The sequence below is a fragment of the Rattus norvegicus genome, chromosome 3 (genome assembly GCF_021556685.1).
Source record: "Rattus norvegicus strain SHRSP/BbbUtx chromosome 3, alternate assembly SHRSP_T2T, whole genome shotgun sequence".
Classification (NCBI taxonomy): domain Eukaryota; kingdom Metazoa; phylum Chordata; class Mammalia; order Rodentia; family Muridae; genus Rattus; species Rattus norvegicus.
Window position 1 is genome coordinate 161,733,919 of NC_141536.1, and position 17,056 is coordinate 161,750,974.

General features: G+C 52.9%; 1 protein-coding gene across 1 annotated transcript; it reads left to right on the forward strand.

The window, feature by feature from the left end:
- Positions 1-300: 300 nt before the first annotated feature.
- LOC102550673 (uncharacterized) lies at positions 301-16,759 on the forward strand. The gene is made up of 10 exons (XM_087655060.1): positions 301-441; positions 9,222-9,306; positions 10,128-10,262; positions 11,467-11,569; positions 11,692-11,879; positions 12,249-12,854; positions 13,250-13,323; positions 13,531-13,639; positions 16,413-16,486; positions 16,575-16,759. Exons 1-5 carry the CDS (start codon positions 301-303, stop codon positions 11,720-11,722), a joined length of 495 nt encoding a protein of 164 aa, XP_087511186.1. The 3' UTR covers positions 11,723-11,879; positions 12,249-12,854; positions 13,250-13,323; positions 13,531-13,639; positions 16,413-16,486; positions 16,575-16,759.
- The last annotated feature ends 297 nt before the right edge of the window (positions 16,760-17,056 follow it).

A 17,056-nucleotide genomic window follows, 5' to 3' on the forward strand; every position in this document is an offset into this window, starting at 1 on the left:
GTGGAGGATGAAACTCAGACCCTCAAAGGAGCAGCCTGTGTCTGTCACACTACCTAGGGTGCAATCCCTCCTCCCACCGGTCAAAGGACTGTGCTACCAGCACTGGCTGCCTCTCCTTGGTTATCGTAGGCTGTTACCCTCTCTAATAGCCCTTTTCTGCTCACTGGCCAGAAGTCATCTTCTACCCCAGGGCCTTTGCACTTGCTATTCCTGCTGCTTGGGCACCGTCTGAACGTAGATGTACGCCCCTTGACTTTGGCGGCAGCTAGCCTCTACTGGTTGGGTGCTGGGAGCATTGCCATGGCGATGGTCCACTTGTTCCAGGGCACAGCTGGGGACTGGGAAGAAGCCTGTCTCTGCTGCAGACTGTGGACCCACACCCCCTTTGGAGTGGACCAGCGCCTGCCCAGTGAGGAAGCTTCTGGTCTGGGTCAAGGGGATGTGAGTTGCAGTGTGCACACCTAGGGAGTCACATCTTTCCAGCTGGGCAAAAGGACAGGGCTGTCCTGTCTTGCTAGGCCCAGCTCCCAACACTGGGCTCCTGGCTTCCATGGTACAGGTCAGCTTAGAGTGGTAGCCTACAGTGGGCCTTGCTCCAGTGAGGAAAGAATCCGATGATCATCACCATGGCAACCAGCAGTCAACCCGGGAGCTTAGCAACCACGGACAGGGCCCCTTCCCCAGGCAGCGAGCCTTCGCTCCTCCAAGCCAAGGATGCTAATATCCCTATTAGCAAAAGGACTGTTTCCAGGGAGACTCTTGTGGGCCCTGACAGTAGTTCTGATTTCTCTTGCAAACACTGAAGGCATAAGCCCCCTAAACACTCCCTCTAAAGCTGTTTCCCCCTGATTTTTTTACCCTCCCTCCCCCCCACAGAGGCAAAAGTTTCTTGTTCTAAACTTCTGAGAGCCTTAGCAACCTGGGCACGTCCTGGGCAGACAAGTGCGTCATGGAAAACTTGGAGCTCTCTGATTGGTTGGTCTCTGCTGCAGCGATGCGAGTCCCTGAACACTCAGGAAAACAACATAATGTATTCCTGTCTGCAGCTCTGAGCAGAAGCTCATTTCGTGTCTTGTGTTTCCATTTCCCGAGGATTAATAAGTGTGGAGGGGACGCGGGCTTCGTGCCGAATATTTATTTAGTCAATATACACATCAATTTAGCAAATTAGAGATTGCAAGCCATTTCTGAGCACTGCTGTAAAAATAATAGCTGTGCTTTAACTGGTAATGGATTTGGGGGAGGATGGCCGCTACGTGCTTGGCACTGAATAAGGACACAGAAGTTTAGTTTGTCGAACTTCACAAAAAGCCTGAGTCATTGTGGGTGTTTGGGAAGTAGAAGATAGCTGGATTCAGGAGCCAATGCCAAGGAATGGACTCAGGGTTTCTGAGAGGGCCAGGAGGGTCCTGAGACACAGTGGGAGGGGACAAGGAGGGTCCTGAGACACAGTGGGAGGGGACAAGGAGGGTCCTGAGACACAGTGGGAGGGGACAAGGAGGGTCCTGAGACACAGTGGGAGGGGACAAAGAGGGTCCTGAGACACAGTGGGAGGGGCCAGGAGGGGCCTGAAACAGAAGTGGGAGGGGACAAGGAGGGTCCTGAGACACACTGGGAGGGTCCTGAAACAGAAGTGGGAGGGACAAGGAGGTTCCTAAGACACAGTGGGAGGGGACAAGGAGGGTCCTGAGACACAGTGGGAGGGAAGAGGAGGGTCCTGAGGCACAGTGGGAGGGAAGAGGAGGGTCCTGAGACACAGTGGGAGGGGACAAGGAAGGTCCTGAAACAGAAGTGGGAGGGAGCAAGGAGGGTCCTGAGACACAGTGGGAGGGGAGAGGAGGGTCCTAAGGTCCAGAGGGAGGGCAGAGGAGGGTCCTGAGACACAGTGGAAAGGTAGAGAAGGGTCCTGGGATACAGTGGGAGGAGCAAGGGGAGTCTACATCGCCCCCATAGCTGTGTGGGCAGGGTTTGGAGATGCTGGCACTATTAAGTGTGCTGGTTTGTTCTCTAAGGTAAGGTAGTCACAGCAGCCTCCTCCCAGCTGTGACAATCCCAAATGCACCCAGACCTAGGCTCTGTTGGAGTCTCTACCATTTGGGGTGAATGAAGGAGGAGAGGGTCTCCAGGCTGAATGTTTTGTTTATGGAGACCCCCACCTGCGCGCTAGATCTGCAACCCACAGAACATCTGACAATGCAGTCAATGCTCCTAGGTCATAGGTGGGAAGTTGGAGGCTCAGAGCACCCGGCTAAGCCAGGGTCTGTGAGCGGCCCCCTCCCTGGTCCCTGGGAGGATCTGCTCCCTGTCCTCTCAAGTGTCCCTTCCTCTGAGCCCCCTTCCCCTGGCCTGGGCTGGTCACCTTCTCATCCATGTCCCTTCACGTTTCTTCTGAGTTCTCCACAGGCCTTGGCCTGTCCCAGACTGGGTTCTTGTCTGTCAAAGAAGAAGGACCTACCTAGCCTCTGCCTCAGCACCGATGAACCAAAGACTTCCAAACTGGTCCTGGCCAATCAGCAGGCAGAGATGTCAGCCTCCCCACACTACCCATCAGCCTCATATTTTGGGGGGTAGAATCCTTACTTTTTAACTTCTATGCACATGAACTTGTGCCCAAGTGCTGACCAGCAAGGCAAAAGTGGAGGAGTCATGTGTGTTATTTTCCAGAAAAATTCCCTCCGTGTCCACTTCTCTTTCCTGGCAGCTGGGAAGGGGACGTGATGGCTGGAGTATCAGCAACTACTTTGGACTATGAAGTAGAAATAGTGCATCAACCTGGTACAACCTGAGAAGATAGTCTTCATAATGGATTATCTAGATTAGGTTAAGCATGTATGTAGAGGAATTGCCTTGATTGCTAACTGATGCGGGAAGACTCAGCCCACCATGGGTGGCACCATTCCCTATGCTGGTGTCCTAAGCTGCATGACAATGGAGAAATCCACTGGAGATCAAGCAAGAGAGCAAGCATAAAGTCATTTCTCCTTCTCTTAACTATGGGTGTGACTAGCTGCTTTAATTTCCTGCCTTGACTTCCCCTCAATGAGGAACTGCAACCTAGATTTGTAAGCTGAAGCAAACGTCTTCATCCTCTAAGTTGTTTTTTTGTCAGAGCATTTTCTCACACCAACGGAAATGAGACAGGGCAGAAGTGGTACTGAGGAAGTGGAGTTATTGATGTAATTAATCTGAATTTTTAAAGAAGCTTTATGGGGCTGGAGAGAGGGCTCAGAGGTTAAGAGCACTGACTGCTCTCCCAGAGGTCCTGGGTTCAAATCCCAGCAACCACATGGTGACTCACAACCATCTGTAATGGAATCCAATGCCCTCTTCTGGTGTGTCTGAAGACAGCAACCATGTACTCAAATACATAAAATAAATATTTTTTAAAAAAGAAGCTTTATTTATTTATTTGTATGTGCGTGCTGTGTTGCCTACGTGTATTTTTATGCGCCATGTGCATGCAGTGCCTGGGGCAGCCAGAAGAGGGCGCCAGATCTTCTTGAATTGGAGCTAAAGATGTCAACTTTCGAGTAGGTGCTGGGAACTGAGCCCAATTTCTCTGCAAGAACTCTTAACCATATTTCCAGCCCTCCCTAGGTATCTATCTTGAGGGGAGGAATATGGAAGACTTAGGGGTGGAAAAGCCATGGGATTCTGTGGGCAGGGAGTTTAATGCCTTTTCTGCCAGACCATGGTAGTCAGGAGTACTGACAGTGTTGCACACAGGGGAAGCCCAACTTATGAGGTTTTAGAGGGGAATGAAGCTGGAAGTCATTTGTGTGATGTTTTAACTAAGATCTGTGCGTGTTGATCTGCTGGGGCTGAAAAGACATCTGTGATCATCAGGGAGATTAGCACCAGTGAAGTGAAACTTTGGGCGTTTCATCAGGACAATAGGGTCCAACTAGTCTCTATGTATCCACCCATCCATCCACCCACTCACCAACCCATCATCTACCCATCCATCCATCCACCTACTCACCCACCTACCCACCCATCCATCCACCCACTCACCCACCCACTCACCCATTCATCCATCCACCCACCCATCCACCCAATCATCCATCTACCTATCCATCTATCTATCCATCCATCCATCTATCCATCCATCCATCTATCCATCTACCTATCCATCTACCTATCCATCTACCTATCCATCTATCTATCCATCCATCCACCCACTCACCCACCCAACCAACCAACCAACCATCCACTCACCTACATGAATGCATCCACCCCCTGTCCCCATCCCAGTGTCCATATTCCCTCCACCCTATAAAAGGTGAGTGCTCTTGGTGGCTGGAGATGTTGGGGTAAAACAGGGAAACACACCTGAAAGTTCTGAAAGTCTGGGAGGGGTGAGTGCCAGGGTGCAAGTGAGTGTGGTGGGAGTAAAGTGGGGGAACTTTGGGAAAATGACCTCACTTTAGGCTCGGGAAGGTCTTTTCTTTTTCTAGAGCCAGGGTCTCACTCGGTAGCTCATGCTGGCTCTCCATGCGCCTGCCTGCCCCAGGCTCTGATACAGTCCACCTAGTCAGCTTCTGAGTGCTGGAATTACAAGTAAGAACCACCCCCTCTGGCTCTGGGGAGGTGATCTTGAGCAGGGGACATGCTACTGAGCTTGGACCTAGGGTGTGTCAAGTGCCAGGGGCGAGTGCTACCTTCACATCCACCAGCAAATGCTGTTTGTCCCCCTTGCTGCTGTTAGCCTCATTGGTGTGGGGGGCGGTGACCATAGCATGATCTGTCACCTAGTCCTTGGACTCTGAGCCTGCTGCTGCTGCTCTACAAGCACAGGTGGCTTCTCTGACCCCTCACAGCTGCCAAGGACAGTGGCAGACCCTCAGTTCTGCTGAAGCAACTTTCGCCTCCTAGTAACCAAGCTGTGTCCTGTGCTGCTCCCGGTGCCTCGAGGGGCATGAAGCAGCAGGTCTCCCCACTCCCCTTTCCTCCTAGCTCCCCATCTTTGTTGGGCCTTCCACAACAACAAAGATGTTGACTTTGCCCACTGAAGCCTCTCAAAGATCCTGAAATGCGATTCGCATTTCAGGATCACACAGGAAGTGGTAGAATCAGGGTTTGACCCCCCCAAACAGTCTGGCTCCCTAGCCTGTGCTGCAACTACCTGTGACTTTGGTTTCCGACTGGAAGTCAAGATGGCGCTCAGTGTGCACAGACCAACAGACGAAGTAGCAGCTGGTGGGAACCCGAGGGGAGCTTGGGAAACCTAGCGGACTTGGGAAGGAAACCTTGGGCATAGGATCTCCCTCCTGGACAGGACTTTGGTGAAGACGAAGGACTTGGTATTTGTAGGTCATGGGGAGACAGCAGGGGTGGCTGTGCTGCAGGAAGGGACTTTAGGGGGACAGGACTAACTCAGACCACATGCTGGAGGCTCTACCCACAGATCTGGAGACAGGCAGAAAGCTAGGTGAGAAGGAGAGGCTGGGAGGGCCACAAGGTTTTCTTGGCCTTTGCTACCAGTGGGCCCAGGTTCCAGTAGGTCTCTGGGGTGCATATAGAGCCCAGTGGTTAGGCTTCTCTGTGGGTGCCTCGAATCTTCCAAAACAAAGATCTCTCTGGAAGACCATCTGCCCTAGAGCACAAAGCTCACCCTGAGGATCTCAGATGGGGGGGTGTGTGTTCATGCCAGAGTCCAGCATCTAACTCCTGGCCCATGAAAGGGTGGAATTCTGCCCAGGACCTCTGCTCCCAGCAGGGGCAATCTGGTTAGGGCTGGCCCATTCCAACTGCTGTGTTGTCCTAACTGGGCAGTATCCTGTGCTCAGAGAATAGCAAATGTCCTGAGAGGGTTGAAGACCCAGGGCTGAACTCAGAAGCCACATTTTAGCTTTGCAGCAAGTTGCTCACATTGCAGAATCTTCTGGGAGAGCCACCTGCTGGCTGTCCTGTGACACATGGACTGAAGCAACCGTGAGTGTCCACGCTAGCGGGTGGATTTGTCCTTAGGTTTTGATTAAAATGCTATTGTTATTATCATTGTTGACGAGGTTTGCTATGTATCCCTGGCTCAACTGGTACTCATTCTGCAGCCCAGGGTGACTTTCAACTTACGGTAATCCTCCTGCTTCAGCCTCCTGAATGCCAGGATCAGGAACATGTACTACCATGCCTGGCTTCAAGTGATCTGATTATGCTTTTAAAACATGCTCCAGGTGGCAGAGTGGTTAGGAACACTGGCTGTCCTTCCAGAAGACCGGGGTTAAGTTTCCAGCACTCACTTGGTGGTCCACTATCTTCTGGAACTCCAGTTCCAGGGGATCTGTCACCCTCTTCTGGCTTCTTCAAGCACTAGGCGTGCAAGCGGTGCACAGACATTCAGGCAAAACCCATAAAATAAAATATGCAAAACCCATAATGTAAAATAAAATAGGCAAAACCCATAATACAATATAAATAAAATTATAAAATAAAATATGCAAACCCCATAATATAATATAAATAAAATATGAAAACCCATACTTTAAATAAAATATGCAAAACCCATAATGTAAAATAAAAATATTCTTTAAAAAGTCATTTTGTGGATGGAGGGTACTAGTCAGACACCCACACATGCCACCTTCAGTCCTACGCCCTGACCAGTGTAGGCAGTGAAGAGAGAGGAGGGATGGGACGGGGAGGAGTGAGGAGAAGCTGCAGGCTGGAGATAGAGAAGGCTGGCCACCAGGGTCAGGAGGGATGGTTCCTGTTGCCTGAGTACAGGGTAGGTCTGCCCATGAGTGTAGAGAGATGTGGCCCTGCTGGGGTGCACAGGCATGCGAGTCTTGGGGCAGCTGGTGGCGAGGCTGGTGTGAGGTACCTTAGGAAACATCTGAGCTTGTGTTAATTGACTAAACTTCGTGGGCACATTGACATCTGGTGACAGAGCATGCCCCCTGCTCACAGGGCATGCACCTGTGGTTTGCAGACCCTTCTCAGTGGCCTGGAGGGCCAGAGAGGGACAGGATCTGCCAAGGTCACATGAGGCAGACAGACCTCCAGACTGCCTGCTCCGTGGTAGCCCTTGCAGGGGAACTTCTCAGGGACCTACTTCTGGACCCTGGGCCTCTTGACATTTTTGCAGGCAGCAGAGTGAGTTTTAGGCAGAGAAGGGTAGCCCGTCTTCTCCATGGATTCTTCTAGAAAAGACATATTCTAGCTGCTAGTATAACTTAGGTTTTGGGAAAAAAAAAACTTTCTTTTTTATCTTCCACCGAAACCATTTCTCAGTGTGGGGCAGAATGTGAGAGAGAGGGTAGAGGTTTACGCTGGTCCTCTGGAGTCTGTGCTGTGTCCACAGTAGGCATGGATGAAGTCAGGCAAAAGGAAGGGCCTGCAGTCAGGGCAATTCCGCTGGGGCTACAGCTGGCTCAATAGGAGGGTGACACACAAGGCATTGGGAGAGAGAGAGTCACCGCGTACAAGCACCTCTTCTCTTGAGACACCCTTATGGACACAGATGCACTTTCTGCCTTGGCAGGCTTGGACCTCCAGGCTGGCCCTGTAGACCCTGGTGCATCCTGGAGAAAGCCAACAGAAACAGGCTGCATGCACAGCACTCCCTCCCCACTCGCTGAGGGGCTCTCGGTCACTGCGTTTCTGATACTCCTGCAGCTGTCTCAGAGGACCTAGCTAAGTCCAGAGATACCACGTGACAGACACAGGAAGAGGCCTCGTACCTGGTAAGCTGACAGGCTCAACAGATGGGGAAACTGAGGCCCGAGAGAATTAAGAAATGAAGCTTAGATTTAGGACAGAGTTTCTGAACCTGGTCTAGGGTTCCTCAGAGCTGAGTCCCAGGTACCCTGGTTCCTGCGCAGTCCAACGGAGGTGGTTAAGTGAAGTTCCACACTTCCAGAGGCATCTAGAACTCTCCCTAACATGAGGAAAATGGGCATTGTCTTCTTGACACACACAGGGTCAGCTTGACTCAGGAGACCGGACACCGCCTGGGGCTGGGGAAGGAGGTGGGAATTGAACTCAGTTCTCATACAGCAGTGCACTCATCCCCACAACCACACAGTACCATCCATGCCATGCTGCTCTTCTCTGTGGCAGACGTCAGCCACCCACCCAGGCAGGCTTCCAAGGGTGCATTCTCTGCTGACAGACCTAAAAGTGGCCCTGGGTTAGACCATGTCACCAAGAGTGGGCTTCGGAGTGCTGATGGGAAAACCCATGACTGCTTTCATGTTGTGTGACCAGGACCAGTGGTCTGCTGTCTCTGGGCCCTGCGTAGGGGGTAGTGGAGCAGTACAATGCTTCAAGGGAGCCCCTTAGGAGGCCCAGGCAGGCTAGTCAGAGAAGGATGTGTGAGCCAAGACCTCAGAGGCCTGTGACCCACAGTCGGGTAGAGAAATCACAAGAGGCTGGGAGACAGGACCTAGACAGGTGTGGGGGAGGCAGGTCCTGGTCAGGTGTGTCCGGATCTGGCTGAAGCAGTGTGGCCAGCCCACCCAGGCTGAGATAGAATCAAACGAGAGGGTGATGGCTGGATCTGCACAGCTGGAGGCCCAGTTTAGGGTCTTAGGGGGTCTGGTCTAGATCCAAGAGGTCATAGGTGGTTAAAGAGAGAAAGTGACTAGATCTGAATTCCTGGCTCCCTGGTTGCTGGGCAGAGAGTGAAAAGAGAGGAGAAGAAGGATGAGGAGGGCAATGGAGGCTGCCTCAGGGAGACAGTGGTGGCCTGGTCAGTGTGCTGCTTCAAGCTGGGGGAGGGGGAGTCCGAGGACTGCAAGGGGGGGAGGGGGATGTCCAGACCATGTGATCTGAGGATAGCCTGAGGTCTTCTTACCTCCCCAGGAGAGAGCCAGGTTCCCCTGAGATACAGGAAGATCGTGGAAGGGGGGGTCAGCACCCTGTTTTCCCAAGAGAGGCAAGCTGGGGCTGAGGGAGGGTGCACAGGCTGGGCTGAAGCTTCTGAGACAGAGGTGAGGAGCAGTTTGCCAGGAAGATAGGAGTCAGGGGATGCCACCCCATCCCACCCCATCCCACCTACCCACCCACCCCACCTACCCACCCACCCCACCCCACCCCATCTACTCCATCCCATCCCATCCCACGTCCTTTCATTTCAGGCAAAAAAATCTGGAGGTGGCGGGATCCCATCCACCTGTGACCTCTGGCTTTTGTCACCGGGGCTGCCCTGAGTCAGAATGGGCCAGAAAAGTTAATGCTTAACCCGGAGGTTCTGAGAGAGCCGCTGGCCACTACGTCAGCACTCCGAGGGGACTCGGGTCATCGCAGACAACCAGCCCTGGTTCAAAGTCCGGAGTCCCCACGAGGTTGCCTGCCAGTGGGAGAGTGAGTTTAGGGACTGTGGGTTTGCAGGGTGCTGTGTTCTTGACAGACACAACAGTGGCCTGGGGTCCTGGCTGAAATGTCTCCCCAGGGATCGCAGTGGGTGCTGGGGATGGGAAGGAAGTGGGGAGTCCTGCTGGGACGAGAGTGAGAAGGAAAGGACTCGCTCCCTCCAGGATGAAGGGAGACCCAGAGCTAAGGGATTGGGTTTCACGCTGCAGACTTACAGAGAGGAAGCTGGTAAGGAGCAAAGTGTCCCCTGGTCCGTCTACTGAGGCCCAAAGCCAGGAGGACGGAAACCCCCAGTAGAGACAAGAGAACTAAAATGGGGGTTCAAAGCAGCTCCTGGCAAACAGACAGCAGAGCGGGGTGTGGCCAGGTAAGCCACTACTGCAGGCTCACCACCTCCACCCAGTGCAGTTAGCTTTCTGCAGGCTAACTTCCTGCCCATCAGACACTGTTTGGCTTCTGGGTCAGGCCCCCTAGAGTCCCACACCTCCCTGCATCGTCAGCACCAACATGAAGCCAGGCGCTGAGGGAGTGGGCACTTGCTTAGGTTCACACAGTCTAGGGGAGGACTTGGGTCTCCCAGGCAGCTATGGTGCATGGTGGACCAGGGGGCTTTCACTTACTCTTGAGTAGCAGGCCCCTGCAAAGGTCAAGGACAAAACCCGCCCCTTTGTCCCCTAACTCACCCCCAGCTTCAGGTGGGTCAGATGACACCTGCATTAGGAACTCTGGTGGTATTGGGAAGTCTAGGACATGCCCCCTGCTGGGCAGTGTTATGGCGTGGACTGAGGGGACCCTGTCATGTCCTTTGACAGATGCTGGTGTTGATGCCCCAGAACTTGAGGACTGTGGTTCCAGAATGCTGACCATGGTGGGCAGCTACAGCCTCAGGCTGAACCTGTGGGTGACCGTGTGGCTGGTATCCATGGGACAGGTCCATGCTGACTCAGGCAAGAGCTAGGGTATCATCATAGATGAAGGGTGGTGGAGGCCAGGCCTCATGGTGGGAGGTTGAGGGCGGAAAGGAAGGATGCCCAGGGGAGAAGTCACTGCCCAAGTTGGGCCAAGATGCCACTTGGAACTTTCTGAATGAAGACCATGGATCCTGGGAGAACATGAGGAACAGATGAGAGAGAGAGAGAGAGGCCATGGGTGAAGTTGGCCGGGCTTCTGGATCCATCAGATGTCATGGTCACCTGCAAACGTCATTCTTTTAGTAGCTTCTGAGTGACCACTGGTGGGGCAGGTCCTCTTGGCATTGGAACAGGCTAAACCAATAGAGTGATGCTCACAGGGTAGCTAACGATGTGTGGGGAGAGGGGTATTCAGGAAGCCCCAACCGGTACAGTGCACGGAGCCCCAAGAGATGAGCCAGAGGAAGCTGAGGAGGAAGGGCAGGTGACGTCCCTGCAAAGGTCCCCAGGCAGGAGAACTTAGGAGAGGCTGAGGGGCCTGGGCCTGGGGCTGAAGATGGAAAGACGCCAGGGAGAGGGCACAGCCAGCGGGGTCTGGGAGAGAGCGAGGTCTCGGGCTGGTGAGATGGTTTCGCAGGTAAAGGTACCTCTTGGACAGGATCGACAACCAGAGGGTGGTGGTCCAGCACTCAGGAGGCAGAGGAAGGTGGAGCTCTCTGACTCAAGGGTGGCTTCGTCTACAGAGTGAGTTCCAGGACAGCCAGGACTACAGAGAAAGCATGTCTTGTTGGGTGGGGAGAGATTGACAACCTGAGTTCTATCTTGGGGACCCACATGGTGAAAGGAGATCTCTGGTCTACACACACACACACACACACACACACACACACACACACACACACACACACACACACACACACACACACAGTGGGGTGAGGGGTGGGTATGGGTTGCAGAGCTGACCTAGAGTCTGGGGAAGAAATCACAGCAAGTCACCGGCCCCATGTGATCTTGTGGCACAGACAGACCCCTGCTGGTAGCCTCTGCAGGGCCAGGGGCATAGGCAAACCTCACTTCAAGGCAGCAGCACGTCAGGCGGAACTCACAGCAGAGCACGCACCCTTGCTCCACAGAGAGCTCTCAGAGCTCTTGGGAACCCTCCTGGCCTGGGCCCTGGGCTAGTCTGACCTTTGCCCACCTGTTAGCCTCGTCCGAAGTTGAACCATCTGTTTAAAAATAGATCAGGGGCGCCACCTGGTGGCCGGAGTCTCAGCCATGGAAGCCTCGGACCAGACCTCTGTCCAGGTGTGCCAGTGTCCCGGGTGGGCTCAAAAGACACTCAGGTACGCTTCCCAGTTAGCACAGGTGACACAGGAAGCCGAGGGACCCTAAAGAAATCCACACGGGGCTGGAGTTTCACGCCCAGTACCAGCCTCTCTTCCCACACACTTCGGTTTCCTTCCAGACTTTTCTCCACACACCCAGGTACTTGCTAATGTAAAAAGTGAGTTGCAGCCCACAGAATCAGGAAGCTGATGGGCTCCCACGCACTTCAAGATGGGGGGGTTCTCCCTCTCTGTCAGCTGAGATTTCTTCTGGTGGGCAGAGAGTGGCGGCGAGATAACACCAGACGGGGGTGTGACCAGGAGCCAGGTGAGCTTCTAGACGTCTCCTCCCCCCCTTGTTCTCCCTCCACTGAGGAAGATGAGGAAGACGGAATGACCACAGACCTCACCAAGGGGATAGGGAGTGGGACTGGGGGCAGATGTCACCCTACAGAGTTCCTTCTGTCCACAAAGGTGGCATCTCACGACAACCACCGGCCTTTGCCTGTCCCAGGGCTCCTTGACCTGTGGTCTGCCTGTTTGCCTGCTGGAGGTGGGAATGTGGTAGCCAAGACAGAGCAGATCCACCTGGAGGCACCTCAGCCCCAGGGACTGTCAGCGGGTATCTGCTGTGCTTCCCCTGGGATGTGCTTCTCAGTGGGGGCTCCCTGGCCACTTGTCCTGTTCTCTGATTCAGAGGGCTTCGGAGCACAGAGGCCACTTCCACATCGTTGGCCGGGGGAATGAAGCAACTTCACAGCGACCTGTCTGCTCTTGTCACTTGTGGAAGAGGCGAGGCGAGGACCTGGTGGGAGGTCATTGTCACACCAGGCGTACCTACCCATTGCTTCCGTGAGACTAACTTTGAGGGGACCACGACATCCCGACAGCCTACGGCCCCTTCCAAGGACACCCTGGGATTCATTTAAGCTTCCGTTTTCCAGATGGGGAAACTGAGGCTTGGGGAGGGGAACAACAAATAGAGCTGCACATATGCTGAGTGTCCAAGGACCCCGTCAGTCACTTTCCGCTCGGGAAAGTTAGGGGTGGGGGTGGGGGCTCTCCCTGGCTGTGTGACTCGTGGTTCCTGGGCTAGTGTGTAACATGTCACTGGTGCAGCTGTCTGTGTGGAGACGTTTCCCCACCCCAGGTGCTGCTGTGTTGTGAGTTGGGCTGGAGTACAAGACGGGCCATTCAGGGTGTCACAGCCCAGAATGCAAACTGACTGGAGGACAGCCAGCACTAACCAGGGCCTACTGAGTTCTGTTCCATAAGTCCTGTGTGACTGTCACACTCAAACCAGGTGTGGGCTGGGAAGGAGGGAGGGCAGGGGAGGAAGGAGGCTCCCTGCCAGTCCTGGGTCAGGTTTGGTGACAGTAGATCGTTAGGATGATTATAGCCAGTCACCTGGCTAGACATTTTCTCATCTTGTCCTAAAAACAAACCCCCAGAGGGAGGAAGGTAATGGCCCTATCTAACAGATATGGAAATAGAGGCGCAGAGACTAGGAGTCCAAGGTCACACTATCTTCCTTGTGGGCTGGTTGTGTGCCCTGGGACCCCACTCTCAGCTGGTCCCTCCTCATCTTTGTCCCTCCCCCTCATCCCGGAGGTATTTCCACAGTACAGGGGGCTTTTTCCTACCCACGGGGGTTGTGTATCCTTGCTCCTGGGTGTAATCTTGGCGGGCTTTTTGCAGGCCGTGTTACCCCTGGCAAATAGTTCAACTTCCCCGAGCTCCTTGAAACGGACAGTTCTTCACACATAGCCATGGTGGGTAAGCTGGTCTGATGCTGTCAGCAACTACCGGACAAGCTGTGCGCTCCAGGAAGGAGCAAGCAGGTCTTGCGTGGGTGGGAGCTCTTTACAAACACGTTGCAGGGTTGTCCCGGAAAGGGCGCAGGTCCTTCAACTTTGAGCATGGGTGTCCGTTGGAGAAAGCTCGCGTAAGGAGAAACCTAGCTTGAAATGTCTTTATAGGTTTGGTGTCGTGATGCAAGACTCCAGGAACCTACTGGATGCCTAGCCGCACGAGTGCAGGGCACAGGAGTCCTCTGCCTGGCCCACCTGAGACCCTGAAGTTCACTGGGTAAGATGACTGTGTGGGGCGGTGGCCAGACATTACGTGCCAGCAGAGGGCGCTCGGCCCAAGGCTGTGAATCTGTAGAGCCAGGACACCATCGAGGTGGCCACGGACAGTTGTAGCCAGGAGAACTATGGTCCCTCAGTGCTCTCAGCGTGCAGAGCTGGTGGGAGCGGGGGCGGCTGAGACATTTCAGCTCTGGGGTTGGGGAGTGGGCAAGGATGTAGCAACCCTTCCTACCCATACAGTCAAGCCTGTATCTTGTTTCCCCCTACCCCGTCCCTGCCCTGGTTCTGGGTGTCTGCCCTCACTCCCCCCAGAGTGGACTATGTGACGAAGGCATTGTCCTCACCTTTGTCCCACTTTACCAAAGGGTCAGAGGAGATGGGCAGGGTCCCCCTCGAGTCCCCTAGACTCTGAGACACAGTCTACCTCCCTGGGCACGGGACTGTACTAGGCTGTGGGCCACAAGTGGCTGTCCAGGGAGCCTCAAATCAGGGGCCTCCTGTGGGAGGAAGATTGTTTTCAGGGAGTGCAAGACTCCTCTCAGTTCTCTACTGCACACTGGAGCCCTCCACTCTCCTCAGTAGGGCCCAGTGGAGGGGCAAGGCTCAGGCCTGGGTAGTGGGATGGCCAGGGGGCAGGTTCAGGTCTGAATTGAGGGTTGGCCATGGGGAGAGCTCAGGCCTGGGTGGGGGTTTGGCCAGGGGCAGGGCTCAGGCCTGGGTGGGGGGATGGCCAGGGGCAGGGCTCAGGCCTGGGTGGGGTTTGTCCAGGGAGACAGGAACATCTCACCCCACCTGCCAGCAGTTCACTGGTTTTTCCTTTGTATTTAAGAGAGCTAATTTTATATAGTATGTTCCGATCTGTTTCCCCTCCCTCGTCTCTTCCCGTACCCCCCCCCCCCAACTCCATGCCTCTTTTTCCTCTGTCTTTGGAAAACAGACAGGCAAATTAAAAAGGCAAAGGAAATAACAAATGAAGGGAAAGACCATGAGAAATGCACATCACACACATACACGCTCACACACGCATGAATGCACACACATGTACACATGTGCATGCGTGCACAGACACACACAAAATTGGAAACCATAATATAGAAGTAAAAGACCAGTAAAGTTTTTTATGAAGTCCAAATAAAACAACACAAGATAATAATAATAATAATAATAATAATAATAATAATAATCTCCAAAAATACCTTTGAATAATTTTGTGCTGGCCATCTACCTCTGGGCATGGGGCCTACCGTTCAGTGTGGTTTGAATACCTAGTGAGACTCCCTTGGAGAAACTCATTTTTCCCTTGAAACAGGTTGTCAGTTGGGGATGGCTTCTTGGTTAGGGGTGGGAGATCGTGTCCATTGCCCCACCACAGCACTGGAACCCCATCTGGTTCAAACCTGTGTAGGCCCTGTGTGCGATGCCACAGTCCCTGTGAGTTCACTGTACATCACTGGTCCTGTGGTGTCTGGAGACCATTTCCTTGGTGTCTGCCATCCCCCCCGTCCCTTATAATCATTCTCCCTCCTCTTCCCCAGAATCCCCGAGCCCTGGAGGGAGGGGGTTGATGGAGACACCCTGTTTAGGACTATAACTTCCAAGAGCTCTCACTCACTGTGCCTTGCCCAGAGAGTAGGCTCTGTTCATTCCCCTCTACTGCAAGAGGAAAGAAGCTTGTCTGACGCAGGCTGACCTATGAGTGTACCATAGGAGACATCTATGAGTGTCATCAGGAGTCATTTTATCGCCGTGTTCCTTTAGCGGAACAATAATAGTATTTCTTCTTCCCATAGGCCCACAGCCTATCTGGTCCCAGATTCTTGACCGTGCGAGCAAAGTCAGGTGTGGGTTTCAGCTCACAGAGTGGCCCTTAAATCCACTCAGACAGCGGCTGGTTACTTCCACAACCTCTTTGCCACGATTACGCCTGTGTATCGTGTCTGCAGGTCAACCTTGCAGATCAAAGGTTTGGTAAAGGGCGTAGTATTCGTGTCCCTCCTCTGGCCGTGTGCAGAGTCCCGTCCAGTACCATGAGCACTAGTCAGTAGCACTACAGGCTTTGGGCCAGGCACCAGCTCGCCTTCTGCATTCAGTGAATGGTGTACGTGTTGCTTCAGCAACAGGGCTTTGCCGTCCTATCGTGCGAAGCCACCAATAGCCAAGGCAATTCCCTGGGATGTTTTGGAGTTCCCACGGGACCCTTTGACCAGCCACTCAGTTAGATGTAATCCATTCGTTGTTCTGGATTTCACTTGGTGGCAAGAGACATCTAGCTGAGACTTCCCTTTTACATAGAGGTCGTATTTAGATTTGCTTCAGGCTTGTATATATTCTTAAAGGCATCGACTATAGTAGGTTTCTATGATTCTTCAACTGCCCCTTGGTGTTGGCTCTCCCTCCCCATACTCCTACCTTACTCTGATCTTCCCTGTCATTCCCTGTAACCCTCTCATTCACATATAAAATATAATATAGAATATAATATAGACTAAATTATATGCTACAAAACTTTACAAAACCTTACCAATACCTAATACTAACCTTTGGGGTTAATCAGACGTCAGCACAAATATCAAGTAACTTGAAAGCTAACATCCACGTATCAAAGAATACATACCAGAGTTGTCTTATGGGGTCTGGGTTACCTCATTCAGGATAACTTTTTTTCTAGCTACATCCATTTGCCTGTAAATTTCATGATTTTAATAAAGAGCTGAATAGTATTCCATTGTGTAAGTGTACCACACTTTCCTGACCCATTCATCTGTTCACAGGCATTGAGCTGTTTCCAGTTCCTGGCTCTTATGACTAGGGCAGCAGTGAACACGGCGGGGCAAGTGTCTCTGTGGTAGGATGAACAGCCCTTTGGGTACCTGCCCTGGCGAGGTGTAGCTGGATCTCAAAGCATGAGGAACCTCCTCCATGGATTTTCACAGAGTTTGTACTCACACCAGCACTGGAGGAGTGTCCCCTACCCCCACATCCTCATCACCACGAGCTGTCGTCTGTTTTATTGCCCTTGGCCAATTCTGACTGGTGTGAGACTACATTTTGAAGTAGTTTTGATTTGGATTTCCCTGATGGCAAAGACGTTGAACATTAAACAAAAAACTTTGTCAGACACCGGTGTTTAATCTGAGAATTTTCGGCTTAGATCTGTATGCTGCATATATATCCGTTTTCCTTAGGTCCTGTTTTTCGAGTTCTTTGCATAAGCTGGATAGTATCAGATGCATAGGTGCTAAACATCTTTCCCGTTCCACAGGCTGTCGCCGTGTCCGAATGCTGGCGTCCTCGGCCTCAGTAGCTTTCCACTGCGCTCAGGTCCGTTTATCAAATGTTGACCTCAGCACCTGCTGATGGCGGTCTGTTCAGAAAGTCTCCTCCTGGGCCAACGCGTGCAAGGCACCCCCATCTT

Coding starts and splice junctions, on each gene's coding strand:
- LOC102550673 (XM_087655060.1), top strand. CDS start 301: ATGGCGATGGTCCACTTGTTCCAGGGCACAGCTGGGGACTGGGAAGAA. Junction 442..9,221: donor CTGGTCTGGGTCAAGGGGAT/GTGAGTTGCAGT, acceptor CCACTACGTCAG/CACTCCGAGGGGACTCGGGT. Junction 10,263..11,466: donor ACAGGTCCATGCTGACTCAG/GCAAGAGCTAGG, acceptor GTTTAAAAATAG/ATCAGGGGCGCCACCTGGTG.